This window comes from Armigeres subalbatus, chromosome 2 (assembly GCF_024139115.2).
Source record: "Armigeres subalbatus isolate Guangzhou_Male chromosome 2, GZ_Asu_2, whole genome shotgun sequence".
Taxonomy (NCBI): Eukaryota; Metazoa; Arthropoda; class Insecta; order Diptera; family Culicidae; genus Armigeres; species Armigeres subalbatus.
In genome coordinates this window covers 458,358,781-458,376,617 of record NC_085140.1, presented here as the reverse complement: position 1 = coordinate 458,376,617, position 17,837 = coordinate 458,358,781, and the positions used below count along the sequence as shown (strand labels likewise).

The window sequence follows — 17,837 nt, the reverse complement described above, 5'->3', positions numbered from 1 at the left end:
GGCAAATTTTGGGCTGTGCAACATTTCAGAACGAATGAACCATCAGCCCAAAACATCAGCTCCATATATTAACTGTCAAAGGTTGAGTCAAGTGCTCTGCGGTGTTTTGCTAGTGCGTTTGAATCCGTACGTCAAACAAGACCGAAAATGTCGAGGAAGCATTTTTTATCTATTTTTCAATTTCAAATTAAACAATGTTCTTTTCGATTTTTGAATCTAAAGAAAAACTGACACGTTTAGAATGATTACCTTCATCGTTCCCTGAAAGAAAATCAAATATCGATTCTTCATTTTAGGACCCAATAGGCATTAAAAAATAGTACCTTTTCCGGGATCAATTGGAGAAAAATATTTATTATCATGAACAATCAAATAAATATATTTACAATGTAGATAATCAAAAGTCTAACCTGGTGCTCAAAATTATTTACAAATACATATCATTTAGAAATTTTTCAAATTATTTGAAGAATTGCATCCCATATCTCGCTGTGGAATTTTTTTTCGTGATTCTACTTTTTCTTTTTTGACTTTTCTCCCAGCGTATGAATACATATTTAAACAAATACATTCATCCTCATGTCAGCAATAGGAGTATTTGTTTCTAATGGAAAATTTCGTCACCAACAAATCGATGTTATCGAAACTAAACTTACTAAAACGATGATATTCTTATACCTAATGGAAGTCGAGAAAGTGTCTAATAAAAGATGAATACACCACTAGGTGTTCCAATGTGCAAAATTCACGATTCAGCCATCTTGGAATTTAGTATAGGAGAGCCAGCCGATTTGTTGTCGTTTTGCACTGAAAATGATTTTTTCACCCCCGCTTTCTTCTTTTCAAAAAACTTAAAAGATTGGAGCACCTAGTACTATATTCATCATGGTCTAACCGGGAATCAAATCCAAAGCAAGGTCTTGCTTTATTGGCGCGCATCTTATCGCTAGGCCAAAGAAAGGCCCTTGGGTTCCAGATTTCTGATCTGTTAGAGAGAAATCAGTAGTGATTCAGTTTCATTCTAAATTTTCGACCACTATTCTAGTTTGAATCTGGAGCAAAATAGAACAAGCTCGCTTTTTTCCCCAGCAGTGTTCTATTCATGATTTTCAAATTTTCAATTAATTGAAATCATTATGTTACTGCCAAGAAAGGCGCCGTAACTACAAAGTGGATTGATCCGTAGATAAAATCACGCATCCATACACCGAAACAATTGAAAAATATTTGAATCTCGTGATTCAATCGCGGATCAAATCGGCAGAAAATAGAACGGAGCGTTATACCAGTTTGATTTTTTTGACAGTTGACTGGTATAAAAACTGAATCTAGAACAGCTGCTGGGAAAATTAATGTTTCAGATTCATATTCAAACTGACAGCCCCGAACGATTTGAATCACTGCTGATTTCACTCTTAATTAATATCAGATGCAATCCTATACTCATGAGTGTCATTTAATGTGGGAGGGTTTACTCTGTGCCCAACTCTGCTGATTTCACTCTTAATTAATATCAGATGCAATCCTATACTCATGAGTGTCATTTAATGTGGGAGGGTTTACTCTGTGCCCAACTCTCTTCTAATGCCGATGAGACTTTTGAAATATAAATAACTACAAAATTTATTTGTTGAAGAGGTAGATTCGGACGAGTAATGTTGTCGTAGTCCATTCACTCCACCAGTGAGGTGTGTATGCGAGTTCAAGCTTTGTTTTTATTGACATTAAAATGTATTATGTATTTGCAAGTGTAATGTTATGTAGCACTAACATCTATCATCCATGATTCTAATTCCAGCACCCCAGGATGCCGTTCACATCACCGCCATCCTCGGCGAGAGCGTTGTGTTCAACTGCCACGTTGAATTCCCCGGTGACCACCCCGTTCCCTATGTCTTGCAATGGGAGAAGAAGGTGAGCGAAACGGTACGCTATCAACGCAACTCTCTACTCCTAATCAATTTCTCCAGTTTTTTTTTATATTCGTATCATACGAATCGAAACCACATACATACACTTCGTGAGCAAAGTCTGCGCTAGGCTTCAGACCCCCCAAAGACCAAAAGCAAAGTTAGTCTCGCATTACCGAAACAAAGAAAAAGAGAATGAGTTAGCTTTAGATTAATAGGTCCTACGAGCCTAGGAGCAAATGCAAGACTCAGAAAAAGAATATCAAACTCAGAGTTTCATAAATACCCATATAGACCTAAGTATTACAATCGACAGCTGTTTGTTACTATTTTTCACTGTTTCTATATTAATATTAGATTTGTTTTGTTTTCGGTTTCGTTGATTCCTAAATACTCGATCGATACGAGAAATCGAGGTTTTACTTCTGACAAGTTTGATTTGCGTAATTGATATTTAGCTGAAGTAAAAACAAAAGAAGTTCATGACTATAGGCAGTATTGAATGTCTCGTTATCGATGCGTGTCTTAATTTATTGCTTCACTTAAATTAGTTTGTTTATCAATATCTCGATTCGTCGTCGGGTAAACCGGTGGTTGTTAGTACGGGCGGAAACATTGCCTTAGGGCGAAAGGCAAACTCATCATTTTTCGTCGTGAGTTTTTTTTTCAGTGGATTGTCATGTGACCAGGCACGCATTAGAGTCTGCACGTGCCTTTTGTTGGGAGAAATATAAAGTAGAAATCAAAACTTGAATTAGAAAGGATTCAAGTGGATCAAACATGGATGCTTATGGACTAGATATTCATATTGAGTAATCAAGGAATAAATAAAAAATAAAATAATAAAACAAATATTATAATGTCTTAGTCAACTATGGTAGTCAACGGTTAATTGGTAAAACAAATTTTTGTCCTTATGTTTAGTTCCCTGCAAAGATACATTCTGTATCCGATGTTCTTAAACTTGCATCTTAGAATTAGTTTTCGGACACACATACTTCGGGTCATTTCTTGCATCAATTTTATACCTTATCACGGAATAATAATTCTAATGCTACTGAACAACTTTTTTTAACCGCTGATCTTATTCTCGCAACCTTTAGCTCGGGTTGAACTTTTTACAAAGAAAGTTATTATGGCTCAATTAAATAATATCCTCTCTCCGTTTCCTAGACGAGTGGAGGGCGACATCAATTGAAAGAAGTCGAAATAAAGATTTGGGAGCAGTTTAATTATTTGCCAAAGGGCAGAAAACCTAAATTTGAGGGCAAAACTGATTTCTATTTCCGTCAGATTGTTGGGTAGGCTTTGTGCCTTGCGTGTCTGACGAAGATGAACGAAAAGCAGACGACATTATATGAACGAAAGAAAAAAAAAGTGGGTACGGGAAGCGCCAACCGCAAGAAAACATGCAGTACGTGGGGTACTCTGCCAGACACAGGAAATCGGACGTGGTATTTGAGGTTAAGGGAGAGTGCCGGCTGTTCTGAGAGGTGAAGAATATTGCTACCAACCAGCCAGTGTTTGTAACAGGGCATGAACCCGTTCACTGATGAGGCGTATCAATTTGCATATGGAAGTGATACCATTTGGTCACTCTCACTCTTTGCAGATTAACGCATGTTGAGATTTGTGTACGAAGACGACTCGATGGCGACATGGTTCAATGGAAAAATGAAATCGGGCTTTATACAAGCGAAATCGAATGAAAGCTATGAACAAATAATCATGTATTATTTTGCTTTGGATACAGATCTTGAATTAAATAGGTTAGAAATCGTGGCTCGTCTCAGGATTCGATAGCCAACCCATTCGCGAACAACGCTTCAAAGTCATCTACAAAGTATTCTTTTTAAATTCTACTAAACACTAAAGTAATGCAATAATAAATATGATATTATGTGGCCGAAATGTACATTTTTTGGTCCACCTCGATTTCCATGACTATTTAAACATCACTTGATTTTCCTTCGATTTTTGTGGATTTTTTCGTGGTAATAATTAAATGTTTCATTAAATCCGAAGTGCAGAAACAAGCTAAAACAAGTAGCGTAAAAAGCGACTTAAGAATTTTGAGATTAAGAATAAATTCCAAATTATGGAATCTAAATTTTGAAGATCGAAATGCGCTCACATGGAACCGGATTCTATTTATTTCTTCTGTGGAAACAACATTCAATGTTTGATATTATATAAATCAAGGTTCATATTATGTTATGTTATCCAGTTCGTATACTTCTGTCTGCGATCTGTGGAAGACGGCTCACCGTCCATTAATTGAGCTCTATTACTTGCTTAATACTTCAATCAATTCAACTAGTAGTTATATTAAATACTTAATTTGCTTTACGAGAAAGTTATGCGCTGTGTTTACTTTTATTATGATTCCATCGCTTGGCTGTCTAATCACAATGGGGCAAGCACGAGTCTACTGTAACTAAGATCGTTAAATGCGTATATTTAATTACTCTATCCGTCGTCTAGTAGCTGACCAAAAAAAAGGTATTGTTCCATTTTTATTCTAACAATGTCGGTTTTCCCCGACACGCTAATCACTAAGATTGACGTAAGCCAATCCTTCAAAAAACTTCCCAGAATCGGTCCCAAAATTCCATCCTTTGTTTCCGAGTTCATCCCGAGTCGGCTGCATTGCTTCGTTTTCAATTTCATCATGGTTCATCAAGCGTCTCCACTGAGTCGTAAAATGAGCGAGTAATTTAAGAAGCACGCAACATCCCTTGCCGTTGTCGTCGTCGTCAGTCAAAATCGTGATTGGCAGGCACGAGGGTGATGGAGACGCCGTCGCCGCCCGACTCGCATCCGTTAAATGTCCTTATTAATAGAGCAATAGTTGCTGGAAAAGTTTCGCCAAATTACCTTCCGTCACCTCTTTCGCCTTAACCTTATCGCTCAATGTCACACCGATAATTTAAATGAACTAACGAACGACACCGGGCTAGGAATTTTCATCTCCCACCACCTGCGTGTTCGCCGCTTCTTCACCTCGTTGCGAAAGGAAAAACGTCCTCGTTAATTTTCATGTTGTGTGTGAAGGTAAACGGTCGGTGGCCTTTCGCTCGGAGCCAGGGTGGGTAAAGGAGAGTGGGTCTGCATATTCGAAATATCTTTCGCATTTTTTCCCGATATTATTATTTCCCTTGTCGGTTACTACCGTAATGAATTCGCATGGTGGTTTATAAGCGTAAGCGCGTCGGGTGTTCCTTTCGATTTTTCTTCCCCTTGCGCGTTGGTATATCTACCCGGGAAGCCCGATTGGTTTCTGCGCGCTGTTCGGTTAATCGGGAAGGTAAATTTCGTTGGCGATGTGAAGCAGGAAAATTGCTTCACCACTTTTCCAATTTCCCTTGGTGTTTCCACCGTTTGGATGATTACCATACCCAATGCCCGATTCAGAGGCATAGTAAGGGAGCGATCTCTGGTAGAATTATGAAATGATGGAGATGAAAATAGGATGTTGAGATTTTTCACAACCACCGTTGGTCAAAGAAAATTTGAAGAATTTTCTTTCGACGATATCATAGAATTTCCATCGGAAATTTCAAAAAATTTCCCTTCGAGAATTTCAAAGAATTTCCCTTCAGGAAGTCAATAAAGAATGGGAATGTCAAAGAATTTCCTTCGGGAATTTCGAAGAAGAAGAGTCCTTCGGAATTCGAATTTCCTTCAATTTCGAAGAATTTCCTTCAGGAATTTCGAAGAATTTCCCTTCGGGAAATTCGAAAAAATTCCTTTCGAAATTTCGAAGAATTTCCCTTCGGGAATTTCGAAGAATTTCCCTTCGGGAATTTCGAAGAATTTCCCTTCGGGAATTTCGAAGAATTTCCCTTCGGGAATTTCGAAGAATTTCCCTTCGGGAATTTCGAAGAATTTCCCTTCGGGAATTTCGAAGAATTTCCCTTCGGGAATTTCGAAGAATTTCCCTTCGGGAATTTCGAAGAATTTCCCTTCGGGAATTTCGAAGAATTTCCCTTCGGGAATTTCGAAGAATTTCCCTTCGGGAATTTCGAAGAATTTCCCTTCGGGAATTTCGAAGAATTTCCCTTCGGGAATTTCGAAGAATTTCCCTTCGGGAATTTCGAAGAATTTCCTTCCGGGAATTTCGAAGAATTTCCCTCAGAATTTCGAAGAATTTCCTTCGAATTTCGAAGAATTTCCTTCGAATTTCGAAGAATTTCCTTCGAATTTCGAAGAATTTCCTTCGGGAATTTCGAAGAATTTCCTTCAAATTTCGAAGAATTTCTTCGGGAATTTCCACAGAATTTCCTTCGGGAATTTCGAAGAATTTCCTTCAGGAATTTCGAAGAATTTCCTTCGAATTTCGAAGAATTTCCTTCGAATTTCGAAGAATTTCCTTCGGGAATTTCGAAGAATTTCCTTCGGGAATTTCGAAGAATTTCCTTCGAATTTCGAAGAATTTCCCTTCGGGAATTTCGAAGAATTTCCCTTCGGGAATTTCGAAGAATTTCCCTTCGGGAATTTCGAAGAATTTCCCTTCGGGAATTTCGAAGAATTTCCCTACGGGAATCTCGAAGAACTTCCCTTCGGGAATTTCGAAGAACTTCCTTCGAATTTCGAAGAACTTTCCTTCGAATTTCGAAGAACTTCCTTCGAATTTCGAAGAACTTCCCTTCGAATTTCGAAGAACTTCCTTCGGGAATTTCGAAGAACTTCCCTTCAGGGAATTTCGAAGAACTTCCTTCGAATTTCGAAGAACTTCCTTCGAATTTCGAAGAACTTCCTTCGGGAATTTCGAAGAACTTCCCTTCGAATTTCGAAGAACTTCCCTTCGAATTTCGAAGAATTTCCTTCAGAATTTCGAAGAACTTCCTTCGAATTTCGAACTTCCCTTCGGGAATTCGAAGAACTTCCTTCTTCCCTCGAAGAACTTCCTTCGAATTTCGAAGAACTTCCTTCGGGAATTTCGAAGAATTTCCCTGCGGGAATTTCGAAGAATTTCCCTGCGGGAATTTCGAAGAATTTCCCTGCGGGAATTTCGAAGAATTTCCCTGCGGGAATTTCGAAGAATTTCCCTGCGGGAATTTCGAAGAATTTCCCTTCGGGAATTTCGAAGAATTTCCCTTCGGGAATTTCGAAGAACTTCCCTTCGGGAATTTCGAAGAACTTCCCTTCGGGAATTTCGAAGAACTTCCCTTCGGGAATTTCGAAGAACTTCCCTTCGGGAATTTCGAAGAACTTCCCTTCGGGAATTTCGAAGAACTTCCCTTCGGGAATTTCGAAGAACTTCCCTTCGGGAATTTCGAAGAACTTCCCTTCGGGAATTTCGAAGAACTTCCCTTCGGGAATTTCGAAGAACTTCCCTTCGGGAATTTCGAAGAACTTCCCTTCGGGAATTTCGAAGAACTTCCTTCGAATTTCGAAGAACTTCCTTCGAATTTCGAAGAATTCGAAGAACTTCCTTCTTCAGAATTTCGAAGAACTTCCTTCGAATTTCGAAGAACTCTTCAATTTCGAAGAATCTTCCCTTCGAATTCGAAGAATTTCGAAGAACTTCCTTCCGAATCGAAGAACTTCCTTCGAATTTCGAAGAACTTCCTTCGAATTTCGAAGAATTTCCTTCAATTTCGAAGAACTTCCCTTCGGGAATTTCGAAGAACTTCCCTTCGGGAATTTCGAAGAACTTCCCTTCGGGAATTTCGAAGAACTTCCCTTCGGGAATTTCGAAGAACTTCCCTTCGGGAATTTCGAAGAACTTCCTTCGAATTTCGAAGAATTTCCTTCAGAATTTCGAAGAATTTCCTTCGAATTTCGAAGAATTTCCTTCGAATTTCGAAGAATTTCCCTTCGGGAATTTCGAAGAATTTCCCTTCGGAATTTCTTAAGAGTTTTCCTTCGGAATTTCCTAAGAGTTTTCCTTCGGGAATTTCGAAGAATTTCCCTTCGGGAATTTAGAAGAATTTTATTTTGCAAATCTCTAAAAATCTTCATTTTTTAATTTTTCCTCGTTAGATTTGAATAATTTCCAAACATTCTCGAATAATGCTTGCAGGGAATGCTTTAAGTTTACATGATTCGTTTTATCTTCAACTTCGGCGGTCCTTCTATTAGCGTTATGCCTTTGAAATGAACCAGCCTTGAACTGAAAGGCTAAGATTAAAAAAATGTGGTTGGTCGAATTTCACCAAAATTAAGGAAAACTACTCGCAAAACTTTTCGTGTCTGCCAATAGTAACAAGTTGAAGGCACGGTAAACGCGCCTGCTACATCACTGCCACGGCCTCGGCAGTTGTCGGTTCATGAAGGTCTATTAGCGATTCCGCTCCGTCGTGTGTCGCTTCCCGCCGGTGTGTGCGGCGGTGGTGATTGCGAGGTTGGTTGGAATTTTTCGGGCGGATGGCGTTGTTGGAACACACAAATTCCGATATTATTATGATTATAAGTTGTGTGGAACCGCCGTTCGCTGGGAAAACGCTCCCCACTGTGGCGACGCTGTGGCGTGGGTGGTATGGGAGGCGGGATTGGGTATGGAATGGTTGAGCGCCACAATTTTCACACACCGAGAACCCCTTCGAGGCTGTTGCAATGCCATAGACATGCGGAAAAACTAATTGACGATCGAGATATAGATAAACATATTTTCTACGGAAGCATTTTTCTTTCGTTTTAGTCGTAATTCGTTTGAAAAGCATGAATGAATATTATTATACTCTCGTTATATTTGCGCTTTGATCATCCTGAGTAAAATGTATTAACTTTAGATATTGTTAGATGTAAGTGTGTTTCTCAGATACAATCTTCCTGTTCTACTACGATTTCGCTCATTCTATTTACTAACAACCAAAGTTTATACTTCATCTATATGCAGCATGCCTCTTCTATCACTTTCTTCTTTCTATATTCTATTTTCAAAAATTGACTTTTTACTATTCATACAATACATATCATACCGATAGCTTGGCTCGATTACATCGTTTAGTAAGTGAGAGCCACCTGTCGTTGCTGAACCGTGCCATTGTTTTGCCTTCATCTAATCACTTTTCTCTTGTTTCTACGGTATCCTTATCTGTGAATTGAATCCTCCTGCGCGACTCCGACGACTCCTGCAGGGACAGGAAATTCCAATCTACATCTGGTACGAGAGCTACCCGACCCACAGCGGCGAGGGATACGAGGGACGCGTTTCGAGAGTGTCGCCCGATTCGAGCTTTGGAGCGGCGTCGCTCAACCTAACGAACATCCGCGAGTCCGACCAGGGCTGGTACGAGTGTAAGGTAGTGTTTCTGAACCGGCCACCGAAGCAGCACAAGAACGGCACCTGGTTTCATCTGGACGTGCACGCTCCGCCGCGCTTCAGTGTGACGCCGGAGGACATAATTTACGTTAATTTAGGTGAGTGTTGTTTTACTTGGGACAGAAGGAGGTTAAATTCAAATTGGGGCAGAACAAACGGTTTCAAAGAGGAATGATACGTTTCGATAGTTTTAAACAATCAGGAAACAAATCTTTGGACTTAATTGGAAACTTCATTGGACTTTGTTCAATTTGTTACAACCTTCATAACATTTTTCTTCGATTGTATCGTTGTTTGCTTTCAGGCGATTCTATCATACTAAACTGCCAGGCAGATGGTACTCCCACCCCGGAGATCCTGTGGTACAAAGATGCCATTCCAGTGGATCCGTCTTCTACTGTTGGCATCTTTAACGATGGTACCGAGCTACGGATTAGCACGATCCGACACGAAGACATCGGCGACTACACGTGTATCGCGCGCAATGGTGAGGGACAAGTCTCCCATACTGCCCGTGTTATAATAGCGGGCGGCGCTGTAATCATGGTAAAAATTTTGACTAAGAACAATCTACCAAAACAAAACCTACAAAACATCAATCCAAAACTTACTCTCGAACTCCCAACTGCCACTTACAAACGTCCGCCAATCGAGGCTCTTTCGATTGATTCCTTTGAAAGTACTCGGACCTTTTCAATGTTTCCACACTGTTTCCATTGTTGACCCTATTTTGAGTCCTTATGGCACTTAGATAATTGTTATTTTGTGTACATATTCGTGTGGCGTGCGTAAAGTATATTTGTTGGTAGTATTCGGTAATTGACTTAACTGATAATTCGTAGGTTAAAATTCCGTATATTGAAAACCATCTACCCAACTGGAAGGCTTAATCATATTCAACAGTAGTAACAACTTCTCAATAAGTTACAACTATTTGATGTCAGTGGATAATGTACCCGACAGGAAAGAAACTGGATTCAAATCTTGGTGTAACTGAAGTTTAACTAACGTTTTACCAACTAGATGGGAAGTGCGCTGACCCGCTGGACGCGTTTCTTATATACAATCTCTAACATTATTCCCATCATTCCCTCTGCATTACGTACCTTTCGTAAACTCATTCTGCAGTTCATTATGTCTTGGTTTTATCCTTAAGCACTAATAGTAAAATTTTCGCTGACCTGACATTAACAAAAAATCGACAGTTTCTATGAAGCATTGAATTGAGGATTTCTCGCTTTTACGAAAGGAAGAGTGTTTAAAAATAATTGCTTCATCGCACTACGAATTTGTTTTCTGGTTAATGTTTGACCACCCGCACTTTTTCTGTAGACTCATGTACGTACTATCAATGATTTATACATCTGAATAGACTTGTATAATAAACCCTTACTTTTCACCAATATCGCAGTAGATCATAATAGGCACTACCATGAACCTAATTCCCATGAACGTAACAGAAATCGAATAGTCAATCAGTACAAGCAAAATCTATTCTTCTTTTTAAATACCTGATTCAATTATTCTCGTACTGCTTCTATTTCCTTTGATTTAAATAGATTCTAATCGAGTTCAATTTGCCCCCATCTATATTGCTGTTAGCTATCGGCCTCTCGGCTTAATCCAATTTTCAATGTGTTCTCCTTTTTCTGTAGCTCACTGATTAGAAATGCATGTTGTTTGCTACCCTTTCTTTGCGCATAAATTTCAAGCACAAAACAATTGTCCCAAATGTATATTGAACAACAGTGATTCTCAAACTTGAAAGCCTGGCCATGATTCAAATAATCCGTTTGAATAATTTATTTTGGTTTTATTTTAGTAAAAGTAAATTAACGTTATTTGCTGCAACGAAAAATAGATATTCTTGCATGCGTAAGCAATATATTGCACACCGATTGCTTAAACATAAATGCTTTCTGGAGCAAAATAATTTTTCGGCAGATAAGTGCAATGGAAGCGCGATATTATGCTGCTGAATGGTAAGCGTATTTTCTCGCAGTTGATGGCTCGATGTTTGAATTCGACTGTGATTTAGATTTAACCAATACTGGATCATTGACCATGATTACAATTCGAAGTGCTTAAACACAGGTTTATGAACACTTTCATTGCCCTCTTACGCACCATTGTCCCATTTTATCTTTGACGAAAACATCCATACTCCAGTCAATGTGTCACACTGGAAAAGGTGAACATTCTTCGTCAAAATAAAACTGAATAAAGCCTTTTTATTAGGGTGTTAGGGTGAATCACTGCGTTATTACGTTTGCGCTTTTCCTTGGTTTACAGTATTTCTTCACCAATGCTATTGAGAAGAAATGAAGCAGCTATTTTCAGATTTGTGATGTTAGGCCTCTTTAGATTGAGGTATCGCTATTTACTACCTTCGAGAAATGGCTTTATTTCTACCCGTAACCATGTATTTTGTCTTGGTAGAATATACGATGTTCTGAAAAACTCAAATGTGAATATCTACATTATGTGGAAGATTATGTTTTGAAAAATATATTGGAGGTAATCACTTTCCTTCGATGGAACTCGACCCACGACCCTCAGTACGCTATCTATGCTGCTTTTTTAACCAACCGACGAAGGTCCTTCGTGACTGCGATCGTTTCCAATAAGATCGATGTCGTCCAAAAAGCCCTGGAGCATATGCGACCGTGTGATAGGGCTGATAGTGCAGTTGGCACGTATCACCGTAATCAGTTTCACCGGAAAACCATGTTCAGACATTATCTGCCACAGCTCATTTCTTTTCACTGAATCGCACGCTTTGAAATCATTGAACAGATGGTAAATCTGCAAGTTGTACTACCGGAATTTAGCATCCGACTACTGGCAGAATTTCAGGCGAAAACCTCCCTCTTCCCTGTCAGCCTACGACCAAAGTATCGACCGGAGTTGGTTACCCCGGCCGGCACCACGGGAAGAACCGCGAAATGGGGTATGTTTTACCCTTTCAGGTATGCGAAGTACCAATGGCACATATTACCCAGCATTTGCATTGCACCTTCTTAATTTGTGAAAATTTCTTTCAGTTCTTGAACTAGTAATCGTTGTTTTTGCGCTACCTACAAGGCGATCCGAGCAACCTGAAATTCAATCAAGAATCATTTTAAGCTTATGTTAACAAGCAACGTGATGAACCCGGCCTACCTTCAGATCCAGAGATTTGCAAACTATTCCGCTCAAATTATTCAAGTTTTTTTTTCGAATGAAAATCTAAACGCAATTAAAATCCTCCTATGATCTGGCCTCTAGGTCCAGGGCCTGTAACACGTTAAATCACCTTTTACAAGCCTCAGGGTCTCTGTTCTCGTGACCTCGCGCACTGCTACTCTGCTATCTGTCAACTCTCTGCGGTTCGCTTCGGTTCGGCACCTCTCGTGGACCCTCTTTGTCGGGCGCTCCTCGAGTATGGTGATGGACTTGAGGCTTCAGAAGTCCATAGACGTACTGAAAAAAGCCTGGTTTTATGGTCTCACTCTTATGGAACGTACACACGGTCAAGCAGTTTGACCAACATTGACTCCACCTCTCGTTTATTCAAACATCCATCAAGTTTTACCAACAGCGACACGAACAATCAATTTATTCGACCAACAATATCACACACGAATGACCGAAGCATCAACTCAAGCACCAACCATCAGAAAATATATGGGGGTTTGTGCAACTTCACTACAAATGCTCAAACATGTTCGGCGAACCTTGACTCCACCCCCGACAACTCAAACCAAAATCAAACCGTTTTAATTTTTTCCAACCGAGCCGCCAACTGTCAAATGGTTGTTCGAACAACTTCACACACGTTCGAACAAAGCAGCAACCGATGCGTTTTCTTGGGGGCGGAGTCAATGTTCGTCAAACTGCTTGACTGGTGTGTACGTTGCTTTATTCATGAATCCTGAGCACCGCTAGGGGAATATAGGGCCAACAAAGAAGATCTCCCTCCTGAGCGACTGCTCGATTTAGCCTTGACCTGGGCCCAGGTCTGATTCCTGCTGGAATCCAGTACAGCGCTTGCTTGCAGATTCGTCTCCACTCTTTCGTAATGTGTGGCTGACCCACCTTCATTACGCTCTTGAATTTCTGTCGGTGTCAGTTTTTGATGGCATCGTCGATAGAGCTCAGCGTTCGAGATCCAATTGTGAGGCCACACGCAGAAAAAAGCGTTCATGAACTCGTGAACTAACAAGTTCACGGTGTATTTTTTCTTGAACAACAGTCACGGATTCGGGAACACAGTCACGTTTTCTGGAACGTTCTGGAAAACGTTACTGGTGTTTCTGAATTCATGAATTAAATCACGGTGTATTTTTGATCACGAATTCGGGAACGCTTTTTTCGGGAACGTAGAAGATCCCCTCCTGGGCGGCTGCTCGCTTCAACCTTGACCTTTCCCCTGGTAAGATTCCTGCTGGATTCCAGTCCAGCGATTGCTTGCAGATTTCGTCTCCGCTCTTTCATAATGTGTGGCTACGCTCTCGAATTTCTGTCGGTGTCAGTTTCAGGCATCGTCGATGGAGCTCAGCATTCGAGATCCAATTGTGAGGCCCCCAGACCCGAATTATAAAACGTAGACATCGGTTGATAAAAACTTGCAGTTTCTGCGTAATCTTTGCTGATACACACCAAGTCTCACTGGCGTGTAACAACATAGATTTTACGTTTGTGTTGAATATTCGAAATTTGGTGCGCTGACTAATCTGATTGGATCTCCATACATTTCGTAAAACAGCCCTAGGCTTCTTGATACGTGCTCCTATGTCGATATTGGTTCCATTGTCCAACGCTAACTTACTGCAAAAATATTGAAAGTTTTCGAAATTCTCCACTCCAGTTGGAGGGGTTGTTTGTGTTTACATCTAACGATTTGGTCTTGTTGACGTTGATGGTGAGTCCCGCCGTTGAGGAGCGTTTAGCTAGGTCATTCAGCTTACTTTGCATATCAGGGCGCTGTTGTGCTAGTAGAGCAATATCATCTGCCAAATCGAAGTCTTTTAGATGCTCCGTAGTAATAGGCTGCCAGAGCAGCCCACGGTCTAGTGCACGGTCAATCGCACCCACCATGATCTCGTCAATCGCACCCTGTCGATTACGATAAGGAGCAGTAGCGAAGATAGAATACATCTTTGCCTCACTCCAGTGACTACCCGGATGGGGACAGACAAAGCTCTGTTATAAAAAGACATGGAGTAATTCTCGCTGAAACCGGGCCACTATTTGCACGAGGTTCTTAAAAATGCCTAAATTTATATTCTTTCAAAAGCTTTCGGCGAGTATATTAAGGATCCGAGTTAAATTCTTCAGAAAGATGAACCCCTCGTTAGTTATACACGAAATCATTTTAATGGACCCCTCGATTTTTGTCAATTCTTGACTCACCAAAACTGTCATAACTCCAACATTTATCAACCGATTATAGAGCTCAGCATATCGTTGGAAAGAGGAAGAGTGTACCTTCAATTTGACATAATAAAAATATAAGCAGCCATATTGAATTTGGCCGCCATCTTGGATTTCTTCTTAAAAACTATGTTTCCGCCAGGTTCGCAACCATAGATTTTGAATATTAATACATCGATGGAAAGCTTAGCTTATATTGTGCATTGTGTCCGGAAATCTCAGGAGTATGTTTTTTTCATCAAAAGTTATGTACTATTTATCAATACCAAACTTCTTAAATTATTTAATACAATAACTTGAATACGGCTCCGTTATGCTCAAAACTTTTGAGCCCTTCATATTAAATACTGTTGTAGATATGCTTTTCAATTTTGAAACATATTTGGCTTAGAATAGTGTATGAAATCAAGAAACTGACGACGTAGTAGCATATTAACCATAAAAACAATGTTCGTTGGTCAGATGGCCTTTCAAAAAATTATTTGGTAATTCGTACATAACTTTTGATAGAAAAAACATACACCTGAGATTTTCGGCCACAATGCACAATATAAGCTAAGCTTTCCATCGATGTATTAATATTCAAAAACGGTGGTTGCGAACCTGGCGGAAACATAATTTTTAAAAAGAAATCCAAGATGGCGGCCAAATTCAATATGGCTGCTTATATTTTTATTATGTCAAATTGAAGATATACTCTTCTTCTTTCCAAAGATATGCTGATCTCTATAATCGGTTGAGAAATGTTGGAGTTATGACAGTTTTGGTGAGTCAAGAATTGACAAAAATCGAGGGGTCCATTAAAATGATTTCGTGTATAACTAACGAGGGGTTCATATTTCTGATGAATTCAACTCGGATTCTTAATATACTCGCCGAAAGCTTTCGAAAGAATATAAATTTAGGCATTTTTAAGAACCTCGTGCAAATAGTGGCCCGGTTTCAGCGAGAATTACTCATGGTCACCGTCTTCGACCAGAAGTCGCATAGACTGAACACTTAACATCTAGCATGAGACAACGGACAGGACATTTACACAACACCCAGTGGACCAGTGGAGAACTAGACCATCACATATCAGTCACTGTGACTCATATGCGACCAAATTCAGTCACGTTGGAGTTGCTGCAACCAAATCGATCTGAACTGTGCTACAAGCGATCCTCCTTTTTTGGGACCTTCACTAAGACGCCCTGCATCCAGTCAGCCGGAAAAGTTGCGGTTTTTCAGATATTGCCGAATAGTTGATGCAACATTTGCGCAGATAGCATGGGGTCAGCTTTGAGCATCTCTGCTAAAATGCGATGGACCCCGAGATTTGTTAGATTTAATACTTCGAATGGTTCCAACCTTCTGCAATGATGGAGCTTCGGAGTCGTAGGTAATGTGTCGCACCCTTGGCGGCTCATGCAGAAATGTTGATGGTTGGTCGGGCGTCGAAACTTGAAGAAGTTATTCGAAATGCTCGAACCAACGATGAGTAACTTACCTGTCGCGTCTTTCACCGGCATCCTCGGATTTATCGTTGCTCCACTCAGGCGTAGAGGAGGCGAATATTGCCAGTTGTTGCAGCTTTCACCCCTTCGTCGGCCATGGAGTCCACCTACGCTCGCTTGTCTCGTCTGCAGCAGCGTCCCTAGCAGCACACATGTTCCACATAGGTTTCTGCAACTTACATGTGATCGAATTCAGTCACAATCAAGTTGCTGCAACCATTTTTGTCTGACTTGTGCTGCTCGGGGTTTAACTTCCTTCTATAGAGCCGAATACCGTCGACGTGACTCGGACTTCGCTGCTCTGGTTCTTGCCACTCTATTGCGGCCTTTGCTTCTCTACGTCTTCGATTTTCCGCCAGGTTGCATCTGTAGTCCACTTTTTCGCTGAGTGCGCAGCTCACCCAGGTTGTTCTCGCTTGTTTCGATAAAGCCATCCACTGCTCTTTTACGCAGCCACCTTCCAGAACATCCGCTAGTTCCAAGTTCTTACATGAACGATCTCTTCACAGCTGGATCTTCTAATCGGCGTGTGTTGAATCGCCGTCAGAGTTTATCCTCCCGCCGCTGAATCCGAGCAATGCGTAATTCGGTTCTCGCCAATTAGAAGGTGATGGTCAGACGCGAGGTCAGCTTTGCGTTTGCTTCCGGACATCAAGAAGGCTCCGTCTCCATTTTCGGCTGATGCAGATGTGGTCGATTTGATTTTCAGTTTGTCCATCACGAGAGACCCACGTGACTTTGTGCACTGGTCAATGGGGAAAGAGCGATCCTCCAATCACCATGACACAGAATTCTGCCAACAGCTCACCGTTTTCCCCGAGCAAAGCTTGAGAGCAAATCGATAACTTGTTTTGATGTTGTGAAATCGCCGAATATGATTACTTAAGTTGATATCTGTTTGGTCGTTTAATGGTTTAATTAACAAAACGTACAGCACAAAAATCTTACAGTGGCATCAAATCGAAAACAAATCCTGCTATCGATGACAGCCAATTGAAAACTAATTTTGATATTGGTTCCGATAGCAAAATAAGTACACAGTTTGATATCAGATCATACGATTTAGAAATCAAGAGCAAAATAAGATCAAAATATGTAATCAGTTATGATGATTCATTTTTGAAAACAAATTATGATTTCAATTTGATATCGAAATATATTTACTATATGCTCTCATTATGTTTTCAGACGGTTGTTCCCTCGAATACCGGAATATAACACTACCTGTTCCGATGGTAGTTTGCGTTCTCCAAGATTTAGCCAACGGACTTCACTCAGCTCCAGGATTCCGAGCTTCATGAGCCGTGCCTCGCTGGCGAGTTGTGCCAGCTTAGCTTGCTGAGCTAACGTCAAAACATTCCATGTTCCAATTCGTGTCCTTTGTTTCATGTCAAAAGTCGTCGCCTTTATATCAGTTCTCGATCTTTCTTCTTTGTTTTCTCGAACGGTTTGTCAAGCAGTAGGTTGTTTACCTAAGGTCCCTAGTGTTATGGTCGACACACTGTAATAGGGCAGGTATCGGGTTTTGAAACGGCGGGTGACCGCGAAAGGGTTTGCCATTTTTATAATAAAAAACCGCGAGGTCCTGGTGGCACAAAGGGGAATACAAATGGCTATTAGGGTCACACATGGAATGGGGAGGGTCTAATAAGGTGGTCTCGAAGGCTGCACTAACAACCTGGATGTCCAACTTTCAACTCCTGTTCAACTTCCGTTCTCGCAGTCACTTTAAGTTTAACTTAGTAA

At 40.5% G+C, this 17,837-nt stretch overlaps 1 protein-coding gene across 17 annotated transcripts in view; it reads left to right on the top strand.

The window, feature by feature from the left end:
- Positions 1–17,837, top strand: part of LOC134213828 (protein turtle) — a 141,813-nt gene that overhangs the window by 94,434 nt on the left and 29,542 nt on the right. For 16 of the 17 annotated variants that reach the window (XR_009979544.1, XR_009979545.1, XM_062693213.1 and 13 more), the window contains 3 exons: positions 1,799–1,926; positions 8,996–9,278; positions 9,485–9,726. Coding sequence is in view for 15 of the 17 variants with exons in the window: in XM_062693213.1 (XP_062549197.1) it covers positions 1,799–1,926; positions 8,996–9,278; positions 9,485–9,726 (653 nt within the window). In the remaining 2 variants the exon portion in view is untranslated. The remainder of the gene's footprint in view (positions 1–1,798; positions 1,927–8,995; positions 9,279–9,484; positions 9,727–17,837) is intronic. The other variant, XM_062693218.1, reaches the window with a different exon arrangement.